The sequence below is a fragment of the Styela clava genome, chromosome 3 (assembly GCF_964204865.1).
Source record: "Styela clava chromosome 3, kaStyClav1.hap1.2, whole genome shotgun sequence".
NCBI classification, from domain to species: domain Eukaryota; kingdom Metazoa; phylum Chordata; class Ascidiacea; order Stolidobranchia; family Styelidae; genus Styela; species Styela clava.
The window spans coordinates 11,208,933-11,221,225 of record NC_135252.1 but is presented as its reverse complement, the minus strand read 5'-3'; the positions used below and the strand labels follow the sequence as shown (position 1 = coordinate 11,221,225).

At 33.7% G+C, this 12,293-nt stretch overlaps 1 protein-coding gene across 1 annotated transcript; it reads left to right on the top strand.

The window, feature by feature from the left end:
* The first annotated feature begins 3,005 nt into the window (after window positions 1-3,005).
* Window positions 3,006-5,912, top strand: LOC120343265 (uncharacterized). Its single transcript, XM_039412401.2, has one exon. The coding sequence runs from the start codon at window positions 4,828-4,830 to the stop codon at window positions 5,854-5,856; it is 1,029 nt and encodes a 342-aa protein (XP_039268335.2). The 5' UTR covers window positions 3,006-4,827; the 3' UTR covers window positions 5,857-5,912.
* Window positions 5,913-12,293: the final 6,381 nt, after the last annotated feature.

The window sequence follows — 12,293 nt, the reverse complement described above, 5'->3', positions numbered from 1 at the left end:
CTCGCCCATTATGTCGTGAAGCAGTGGTCGGCAGAACTTTATGTAGCCTACTAGCTGACCAAATATACACATTTCCGGTAGCGTGCATGTCGCATTAATTTTCTCCTACGAACAATCGCCACATTAAACATCAAGTTATGGCTCACTCGCGTCCCTCATCCTTGTGATAAACGCCTGAACAATGAGACATGTGCGTGGCCGTTTCTTGTTTTTTATCAAACGCAATACATTGTTTTTATTCACTTATCATCAATGTGAAGGATGATGTTGTTTCCATGTGTTGGCCAAAGCGTTTAAATCAACTGGTATCTTTGTACTAATTACCAGATGTCGCTAATCAGCCATCTAACACTAAATGAATCACAAGAGAGCTATGCTCAAATATATGGACACGTAGAGTCACATAATTTTGATGACGTCATAGCGAAAAAAAAAGTAATAGCCTTCTGGAGAAAATTTTTATCTTCAACCACTGAAAATTTCAAAGCAATTGGTCCAGTATTCGAAGAGAAAAGCGACTTTTTAAAAACGTGTCAAAGAACAACAACAACAACATAATATTGAAACGATCGTTATGTCCACTACGTGTCCAATAACAAGATAGCGGTGCTCAAATATATGGACATGAAATTCAGAACAAATTAATTTTCGTACCGTACTTACCGGTATCAATTAATCTCCGAGTTTTGCGTAGCGTTGCGTCAAATGGGAAACAGTCGTCACGCTTGGCGGATGAAAAACCGTGTTAAATAAAAAAATGAAAATATGGTGAAATTTCGGACGAAAAAATTTCCATAGGATTCATACAAAATTTAGAAATGAATAAAAGTAAAAGCCTTCTAGAGCAAAACGCAATATTTAACCACTTAAAATTGCAAAGCAATCGGTCCATTAGTAAATGAGAAAAGCGATTTTTTCATAACAACAAGAAGAAAAATACCAACAAGAACAACAACATAATAGCAAATCGATCCATAGGTCCATTTCGTGTCGAATAACTGTCCCTGTAGTAGGATTTATTTATTTGAATAGATTTTTGTTTTTCCATGATTGTGTATTTTTGAGATAATTTTTCATGCAATTGTTTTTGCTATGTTTGCTGATGTAATTCAGCGTCAAGGTTGGCTGGATAACTCATTGAGTCTTTCGCGACCAACGTCAACTGCTATGAGTCATTGTTTTCGGTTTGTTTTCTTACTTTTACCGTACATGTTTTTCTTTTTGCTCCATATTGACTCTTATATATAACAAAAATAAATACCTTGTACGTCGTTCAAATGACAAAGGTGAGTACGAGGTTTATTCTTAGTGTGATTATTAATTTTGGATAAAGCTGCTCACAACAATATGTGCTTCCAAACATGCACATTACACGTTTTCATTGTCATACAGATGAGCAGTGGCGCATATCAGGGTCTCGGGGTCGAATTTGTTTTTGGCAATGACACGTTTCGTAATGAGGTTTACATTAATTTCCTTAACTGTGATACTGGCTAGGCATATCAAGAAAACATGTTTTGAGAAGCTTAGGAAGGATATATTTTTTCATACAGGCACTTTTGAATGTTGTACTCTCGTCGCCAACTTTCCTACGTCTCAGGGAATTTTAATGCTAGATTTTAAAAATTAGAATAAACTAATGTGATAAATAAAACGAACGATATGCTACTTACTGCAAAATTAGCGGCGTATAGCAAGAACTTACGACATAAATCCGTGTGGAACAAATAATGAATTTAGGATCAATTTTTGCTTTATAGTTATTATAGCATAAAATTGAGGTCGTTCGACGGCCGCAAAAATATAGTTGACGGACCGTACTTGGCATGCGGGCCACAGTTTGCCGAACCCCTTTTGTCAAAACATGTGTATATATGTAAACCAACCTGCGGCAATGAGATATATTTCCAATCAGCTCTCCCGGATTTTACACATGAAAGTGTTAAAATGAAATTGAACAGAGCTGTATTGATTATAAGTTGACTGAAAAAGAAACCTAAAATATATGCATCCGTTTATATTATATATTATAGTCATTACCCACACATTTGTTTTATATCACTACAGTTAATACACCCACGGCTGTAAGAAGCGACTTCATCAAATAATAATAATATATTAACTGCTGCGGAAGTGCGCACAGAAATCTTATCTTTTCATAATTAGGAACTTCTGGGCTTTTACTATAATTTCAAACAAACAGTATAATGGATGAAGATACAGAAGCAATATAGACAATCGAAAAAAGTCTCTATGTGTATATATAGCTTAACTTGTCGAATTTTATCCGATTGATAACGCACGACGTGAGTATATGCATATATTGTGACTAGTATAAATATAGAAAACGGCAGAGTGACTGAATACGGCAACATTTAGATGGGGTTCCTTTTTTCAATGAAAAGTTCATGTTTTCCTAAAAAATTATTGTGTTAGAATATGATTTTTTCCGGTATCTATACTATATTGTTGGAGTGTTATGGTATCAATTGAACAAAGTATTCACTACATAATAATTTTATGATGTATACTATAAATATATATAAGGCCATAATCCAAATTGGAGGAGAAACGCATAAAAGTTAATTCAAATCATCAAGTGAATCAACGTCATTCATTAAAATTGAATGATGTCATTAAAGTGCTTTACTCATAATTCGATACGGCTATATGGATTATTCAGCCAAATAAGGAATCGTATGACAAATTTCACTGCGTGGTAGAGGGCAATGAATAAAGCTTCAGGTGTGATATTACCACGGTTAGCAGTCCATTGTCCTATGAATTTGCTAATTAAGTGCTAAGGCTGTCGTTTCATTTATATACGTATAAGAATCATATATTTACATTATTACAGTAATCTAAGTGAGACAGATTTTTGAATAATGCACTGTAATGCAACTGTTTCAACCTTTCAACAACCTGGAATTTTTTGCATAAAGTGTTGTGACTCTTATTCGTTGCAGAAATTGTTATACCGTTGTTCTGTTTTGAAATTTACATGTCCGTGAGTGAAATCTAAGGAATAGTCAGTTCTGACGTTCTAAAATTTAAATATGCGCAAATCCAATAAATTATATGCTAAGCAATATCTCGAGGCTGTCTATATAAGTATGTAGATAACGCATACGTTAACTCCGATTATTTGTTTGCCGTTCCTACTTTTAGAAGATTTGTGTATGTGTTCGTTTGTTGCTATGGTTATTTGTTATTGTTTGGCAGCGATAGACAACTTAAGGATCAAAAATTAGAAATATATGTTTTATAGAACATTAGAAGTCAATGCTTAAAATCGCCAATATTATAAATCTTCCATATGTCATCATAACGAATGTTTTTTCAATCTTAGTAACATATTTATCCGGCTGGACTTTGGTTAACAAGGCTTTCGTATTAATAATTAGTAAATTTATTATTCTATCAGTTTTTTTTTTATCAGTGCTTTATACTCTTATGCTCAAAATTTAATTAGGCGCTTTCGTGTAAGTTGTGTATTTCAAAAACTGTTACCATTGTGACTTTAAATTATGATTAACTTCGATTATGAGTTTGACCTGAATTGACCTGATATTCGTACTTTATTCGTATTTCTAGAAAATGAATTGGGTGGAATTTCTTATTAGCTGAACTCAATTATCAAGGTTCTATCACTGACCGCAATTTTAAATGCTGTTATTTGAATAATTGCGTACAAGAATATACCTAAATTATTATAATATATATCATACGTTTTTCGGTCGCTGATATTTCTTATTATCTTTAGTGCGGAGGTATTAATGTTAAAATGATTCTTGAAAATATGCCAAGTAGAAAATTTTTATGGCAATTTATAGTCATTAAAACAAATTGTGTTTTTTAAGTATACTGCTTTTGCGAAATATGGTACTTTGGGAATCATTATCGGATTCACGTAATATATACATAGTGGTTGATAGAAAAGCAGAAAATTTTAAGATCAGATGAGATTACGAATAAAATGCTTATAGGTATATAGTTTGAATTGGAACGATATTCAATAAATACACCTTCAAATCGTTACACGAGCTTGGACTTAGATTAGGACACTGCTTCTAAGTGCACGGACAATATTTTGAGCATCTAACACGTGCTTTTAAAAAACTTTGTAAAAGTTATTCTTTGTGAAAATAAATAGCTGTTTGTCAAATTTTCTGTTTTTCTAGCGACCACCCTGTATAAAGTTTACCGCAGAATTTGTGAGTTTTTGTCTGCGTCTGTTTTGTTTTACAAAGTTTGAAGATTAAGTATTTCGCGATGTCAAATAACAGAAACAGATATGATAAACTACAAACTCTTTGCTAGTAAGAATTTTGTGTTTATTCGACGGTTAGGATATACCAATATAATACGCTATTGTTGAACAGTTTTCAGTCTTTTATGATTTTTTTTTGGTTGATTACATAGAAACCCTTTAATTATGTACAATGAATTCACGATCATACAACCTTGATAATAAATAATTGAAAACAATCAAGGACGTTTGGCTTACATATAATAGGAGTGATGTAAAACTAACAAGATTAATTACTGCCACTTACGAGATAATTGAATAACGCTTTAGGGAATATTTTTCTCATTGCGGATAACTTTATTCAACGATACCTTTCTTGCTCATGAGTGTTGAAGCCACACAGTAAAAGCAATTATCAATTTTGGATCCTGATTCATGCAATAAGTTTGTATTTTGCCAAAATTAGCTCAATTATGATAGATACTTCGTAAAATTCGTACGTCATTTATCTTTGTAACTTCATTGCAGGAAGCTTTATATACAAAACTACCCGTTAGCTTGCTTATGAGATTCTTTTTATGCCCGTATCCACCAGCATGAATTGGTATACTGTGGTTAATACCACCGAAGTTTATGTGAGTAATGTCACTGCAACTGATGGAAATACGATTTGGAAAACGGATCAACTTTATCGAAATTGGTTGACACTTGTAGCTGTGACGGGATGTGGATTCATATTAAATCTTTACATTGTAATAGCGATGATCATACATTTATCGAGGATGAAAAATCTATCGAAAAGTCTTAAAAAGAAAGGACCAAAACGATATCGGATTTTAATGGAAATATCATTGCTTATAACTGCTTGTATGGTGCTGTTCAACACCCCTGCTACTGAAAAAATTATCGTCGAGTTGTATGTTCCAAGCCTGTGTCCCGTTATGAGAAGAATAAGAGGGACAGCAGGCAGTTTTGTGTTCCTGTTTTCGTATCTTACTCTGTGGTTCCGCCAGAGGTCAATTTATAACGATCCAGCAATGAGACATCTTACAACAAAGACGACCCGTACCTTAAGTATAGTTGTTGTTTTTCTCCTGACCCTATCTCCTCTGACAACATTTCTTATTTATGTATCTGCTTATACATTTGCTGTGGTGGATTCTGGATGTGCTATTGTTTCTTCGACTGTAAATCCACAAGCGATGTGGATTGTCATTGGCTCGACTTCCCTTCTGATGCAATTTATGTTGCTTTGGCTTTTTGTTATTCCTTTATACAAGCATAAGTCAAACCTAACACAAGGTGGAAATTTAGGGAATCGTCTAAAAATCAAATCTATTACACGAAGGGCTTTTATTACAGGCTTGGCTTGTTCTATCACCGATACATTATCTGTCGCTATGGCTGCTTCATCTGTTTTACGTGACGGTGTTACTTTACCGTTGTCAATGTATATCACTCTTCTGGTAAACCTTTTAATGGTTTTGTTGTCATTCCCGGATTGGAAAAAGAAAATGCTGCCGTGTTGTATCCATATTTGGATCACGAAACCGCCCGAAGAGGAGAGTAGCCAGGGTAGAATTTCCAGCAAAGAGACAGAAGCCTGAGTAAATTCCAAGATGAAAATATTAATGTCGTCACAATGAGAGATTACTCCATAGTTCCCTTTATGGGAAAAAAATTGGCGGAGAAGATAAAGCTGTGGGTGTATTCTTCAAAGTGGAAATAGCCACAACGACCAAATGCCACTTTCGTCAGTTTTTGCAGATTTTTAATTTTGTGGGAGTGCATACCGTATATTATACATCCACCACTTTATCCCAGAAAATTTATTTCAAAAGCTACTGTTTTTTTTCCTGGTGTTTTGGCTGTATCCATTCTACCATGGAACCTGTACAAACATTATCATTCAATTGGCAGCTTGGCTTTTCATTTATAATTTCTTTTAATAAATTATTTTCTGTTTTTTATTTTTCCTTCCAATTTTTTTTTTAATATTCATTCATTCAGCATAAATCAAAGCACCATCCACTTGTACCACCGCGGTTTATTTTTGATACTTGCCAACTTTGAATAATTTTGAATAAGTTGTATCAATAACGAAACATAAATACACAATATTCGAAATGTTTAAATATCCGAAAATCAAATTCGATTTTGATGAAATGCTTCAAACTATCGGGGTGAAGTATTCCAAATTCTTTTTAACACATTTTTATTTTTAAAAATTTAACAAAAACAATGGTTATAGCGATCTGTATTTTCTTATTCAAATAAGCGATTATAAAATCTATTTGAATGGTAAAAGAATTTCTGCTAACTGTAACACAGAATAAAAATATTGAAATATATGATTCAGTGGTGTATATTTTTACTTTTCGGGGATCTTAGTTCATCGAAATCAATAAAAAGCGTTTCCTTCGAAAACGGTAATTTTAATGTTGTGACGTCATTGTAGATGATATTGTTTTAATTGTCAAGAAAACGGGATGGATGTTTAATATTGAACAAGCGTACAATTATCTTTAGTGGAATTTTATGTTATAATTTGAATTTCCGCTTTTTACAGTTTTTAAGCTACAAGATATGTTTTACTAATGTTATCAAAAACCCTAGAGCAGTTCTACGTAACCAAACGAATTTGCGCAAACCCAGTTGCCTTAGTCACTTCATTTTCCGCAATACATGATCCTGTTTATAAATTCAATAATGGCAGGGGATGAAACTTTGAAAGCACAACTTATCTGTGTTCTGGCATAGGTGAAATATTTGCAAGGCAAAATAAATCTTTACAGTGCATTTCATTGCACCATTTAGTTCAAATTTCTTTTCGTAACCAGACTGCAAAATTCTTGTATTGGATTATTTATCTAGATGAACGGATGTAGGACCATATTATATTATCATAATCTTGAGTGCGATTACGAGAAATCAGAGCAACCAATAGCATGGTTATAAAAAAATGTGCCATTGTGTCAAGTGTTTAGACAGAAATATACAAACCTGTATAATTGAAATATTCTTATATTATTTTTAGTTATAATAGAATTTTCTCATATTCTAACAGACAAGTTTAAACTTTATGGTGGTTACGTCATAGTCTTAATAACCAATATTTAACAGATGACGACGGCGAGGAACTAAGTAACTTCATCGAGTGAAAATAATAAATGATTGCGAGTATGTTTTAAATCTTTATGCGTTTCATTTGCAATATTTTATGACATTAATGGACTTCTAAACAATTATCATACCTTTATGGCTGCCCTTTGGTGTTTGGAAAAGATAGAAAATATTTTGTATACCGTAACAAAACAATTTGGCTTCGTTTACAGCAAAAAACAGGAAAGATAAGACTTGTCGGAGAAATTAAGATGTGGGTATATTCTTCGATAAGACGACAATGACGTCAAAAGTCGTATTCGCTTATCGTAACTGCCTTAGTCAGGCAGATAAGGGGCTTTTTTGGGCCCAACTTTGTTTTCAGACATAAAGTTTTTTTTATTTGTGATTATTCATCTTGGGGTTATTGCCCATCATTTCTACATGGGTGTGGAGTTTGCAGCCTTGAGCAATTTTTTTTACGGCTCGATATTTGTATTAGTGTTTTTCATCAAATCTGTGCACCATAATGGCGCACAACCTGAAACATAACCTGTTACAATACTATGTTCAGGTTGTGCGCCATCTTGGTGCACAAACAACGGAAGCAGCAAATTTACTATGAAATAAAAATCAATAACTTTTAGGTATTTTTTGAACCCAGCTTTGGGTCGCGACCCATATATATGGAAATTCTGTTGTAACATACGCGTAAAATAAAGAGTACTATTTCAAAATACCCGCTCTTGTTGCAATTAACAATACAAGCCTGCTAATGCAGCCGGCAGTGGTTCAAGTGGATATACACCCTTGTTATGCAGCGGGATGATCACGACGATGCAGTGAAAGATAATGCTATCACGAGAACAAGAATGAGAAAATTGCTACATTTTATAGTATATCCATGGGGAAAAAATGTAGTTCATTCTTATGTTCCATGCCAATGCTTTTCAAACTACCAAAGACTTTCAACACTTTTGCTTCTTCTCTTCTATAAAAATACATTGTTATTATATATTCGCATTTCCATCTGTTTGTTCGTGCTCCCAGATAACCGATCAGTGGCCTCCAAGGGGGCTGGGGTGCCCTTTTAGGAAACCCTGTCATAAACTATAAGAGGCTACCGTGCTTTTCTTGCCTGTTGTCATGCTGTCCCTCGAATTCAGCTACAACAAAAAATTCACGAGAACGGGTTTTAGATTTCCTCATTATTCTCGACAATGAATGATATATATGCGGGTGGTAAAATGCCGAGTTATTCCAACAACATGATCATGTTTTGCAACTTACAACCAATATTTTATATGTAACTTTGCTTGACAGAGGCCCAAGGCCAAGAGATCTGAATACAAATATCAAAAATGTGAGGTCAAAAAAGTTACACTACAACATAGCCAAATGTGCTGTATTTACGATAGATAACAGGTTTACCAAAAAGCATTACATGAAAAATGGTAAAATAAAGATCAATTTAGCAATATCTACTTAGCATTTGGTGAAATGCATCTGTTGATGATTTTATCTGTTTGTTTCGGAAGTTTCATGACAGAATTAATTGTGGTTGTTGGGGATGTTTCAAAAAAAAGGTTGAATGGAAAAAAGGTTTGACAAAATGTGAAGGTTTGAGAATAGTAAAAAAGTGGAAAAAATACTCCCATGTGTTCTTCATTTGATAACCACGCCACAGAACTTCTCCGATAAATATACGCAGCAATTGCGCGAGGCAGAAATGCCAAGATGGAATTTCATCGTATTGCAAACCAATATCAGCGATTCTCAGATATATTCGCGCATTCCCATCTGAACAGCGTGGAAAAGATTATACCTATCTACACACTTGAAAAACTATGTCAGATGAGCGTCATATTATTGAATATCAATAAAGGAATAGTGCAATGGGAAAGTAATTTCAGTAATATGCATCAAATAATCTTATTGCGGAATATATATTTAAAAACAATTCTTCGCGCCAACCGCAATCCGAAACTTTTTGTCTCTGGCTGAGCTTAGATACCAATTGGCACTCATGTAAACTGGTAAGAGGCACGCGATGGAGCAGATAATATGAGTATCCATCCCCCAGCTGTCATTTGAGTAGGTACTGCTGTTTTTATTGCAGATGATACTGATTTTTTTGTATTAAAGATTTACTGGCATCACCGATTTAAGTATGTCAAGTAATGGATATAAATAAACCATTTGAAAACCAACACGCAGTATTACAAAACTTACTTCCTACGGTTTGAATGAATAAAAAAGCTGAAACTAGTATTCTTTAAAACAGCATACAAATTCTATGGAATGAAATCATACACAAAAGCTCGTCAAAAACCTATAGCTCAATAAACAAGTGGAATTTGATGCATGTTCGCAAAAATGTGCGCGTTACTACGTACAACCGGAGCACGCAGGAAAATGTATGTGATGTACTAGTGATCAAAATGTTTGACTCAACTATGTTGGCATAACAGGTGCACATCTTGGTTTCGCATACGCATTTCTTCTATCTCCACAAGGATATATTAATCTGGCCAAACTCAATGCTGCACCTGAAAGGTTCCGGTTATTCCAAAAGAAAACACGTTACACATCGTTAGATACCAGTGGATGGTTTTGCATGGCCTTGTTCGGAGTGAAAGACGAGGTCAAATATTCCAATCCATTTCAACTAATAAAATATTTCCCAAGTCCCTAAGCTTTAAGAAAGAAAACGAAATGCCCGCAGCAACACAAATGTAGTTTGACGAGCGCAAAAGAAAGTGGCTAGATGCTGTCGATAGATCTTGGCTTATATTAGTGAAATAAACTACCATTAATCTACTAAAAATGAATTTCTGACATTGTAAGGAGATGCAATGTTACTATGTATTCAAAACTAACCCATGTAGTTATGAAATAATTGTTTTTAACGAAAAGGTGCTCCCGAAGTATTCGTACCAAGATGGCGCACAACCTGAACATTGCATGTGTACCAGGTTAGGATTCAGGTTGTGCGTCATCTTGGTACGTATACTTGAAATCCATTTGAAAAAAATTGCTCAACATTATATACTCCACACCCACCTGGGTATCATTATTTATGTCATCGACATTATATCTAAACAATAAAAAAAACTTTATGTCCCAAAACAATGTTAAGGCCCGATTCTGCCGGACTACTATGATCGGTGAATTTATTTCGCATAAAAATACGTTTTGTTGGAATTAATGCCAAAAAACATTTTATTCGCATAAACCCGATAGTTACTAGTTTGTTTATAACAATAATCAATTTACCTCATAATACCTTGCGCTAAAGTTTACCAATTGTTTAATTTTGCGGAGTTGTGTACCGTACACATCACAAAAACTACTTTATTTTAAAAAGCTTTTGATTTTTGTTTTCTGGAATTTTCGCCGTGAATCGATACAATAAAACCTATACAAAAGGTATACCTCCATTTACTGTCAGAATCATCAAATAATATATTATGCTTTTACTATACTTTTACGTCTTTGTGGTAAGATGTCTCATTGCTGGATCGTTGTAAATTGGGTACTCCCGTAGTATGTGCAACAAGATGGCGGATACCGGAACGTAGTAGCCTATGTGTATCAGGTTAGGGTTAGGCCGTAATTTCACGTACAAATACTACGGGAGTCACTTGGCTAGTCCCCGAACTTATTTTTAGAAATTATTTCCCGTTTTTTTTTCTTCTTTTTTTTTCATTCTAATATTCATTTATTCAGTATGGGCATATAAAATTCTCTTGCATAATTCAAGGCGCAGACAGTTCAATGACTTCAGAATTGCATCTACAGGTACCACCATGGCTTGTTTTCAATACTTTTCAGCTTTGAAAAAATGTATCAATGCCCAAACATAAACACACAATCTTAGCAATGTCCAAATATGCAGAAATCGAAGTCGATTTCAATAAGACGTTTTAAAATATAGGGGTAACGTATGTCAAATTATTTTCAATAAACTTTTTCCTTTTGTAAAATTTTGCGATCTGTATTTTCTTGTAAGAAATAACGATTATAAAATCTATTTGAATGATAATAGTATCTCTGCGAACTATGACACAGAATACAAAATATTGAAATATATGATTCCGTCGTTTATTTCAGTATTTTCTCGGATATTAGTTCAGAGAATTCGAAGAGAGGGAAAAAAAGCAGTTTCATTCGAAAACGGTAATTTTGATTGTGGTGACGTCATTGTTGTTGGCATTCTTTTAATTCTCAAGAACTCAACTGTCTACAGGCGTTTTAGGCAATGAGGCGGCAATTATTCTTGTTTAAACTTTTGCTGTGAGTCTGTGCTTTATTATACATAGTTCGTCGTGCCGGTATGTACATTGTAATGTAATATACAGTTTTAGGCTAAGTTATGTATTTTGATAAAAAGCTTGAAGCAGTTGTAAGTGAATAAAAAAGTTTGCGCAGACTTGGTTGCTTTGGTCAGTTCATTTTCCAGAAATACATGATCCTGTTTATATATTAAACAAAAAATAGAACGTTGAAAGCACGGAATATTTTATTCAGGCATAGGTGAAATATTTGTATTGTATCTACTCTACAATGAATTTTATTCAATTTACCAGATGTAGAATATGTAGAGTCATATTTCAAGTAAGCTTATTATGCGGTTTAAAATATGTGACTCATAATCTTGAGTGCGGTTCAGGGAAATCAAAAATATACAATAACGTGGTTATTAAAATAATTAAATGTGCCATTGTGTTAAGTGTTTAAACAAGAAAAAAATGAAAACCTGAATATTTTTATTATTATTGAATTAATTTGAATTATAATGGAAATTTCTTCTATTCTAACAGAGAGGTTTTATATACGTCAAATCAAATTGTGTATGTATCTGTATAAAGTTAAAATATGAAACACATTTTGTGAATATACAGAAACAATAGTTTGACTGTTAAAGATTGTGATGATTACT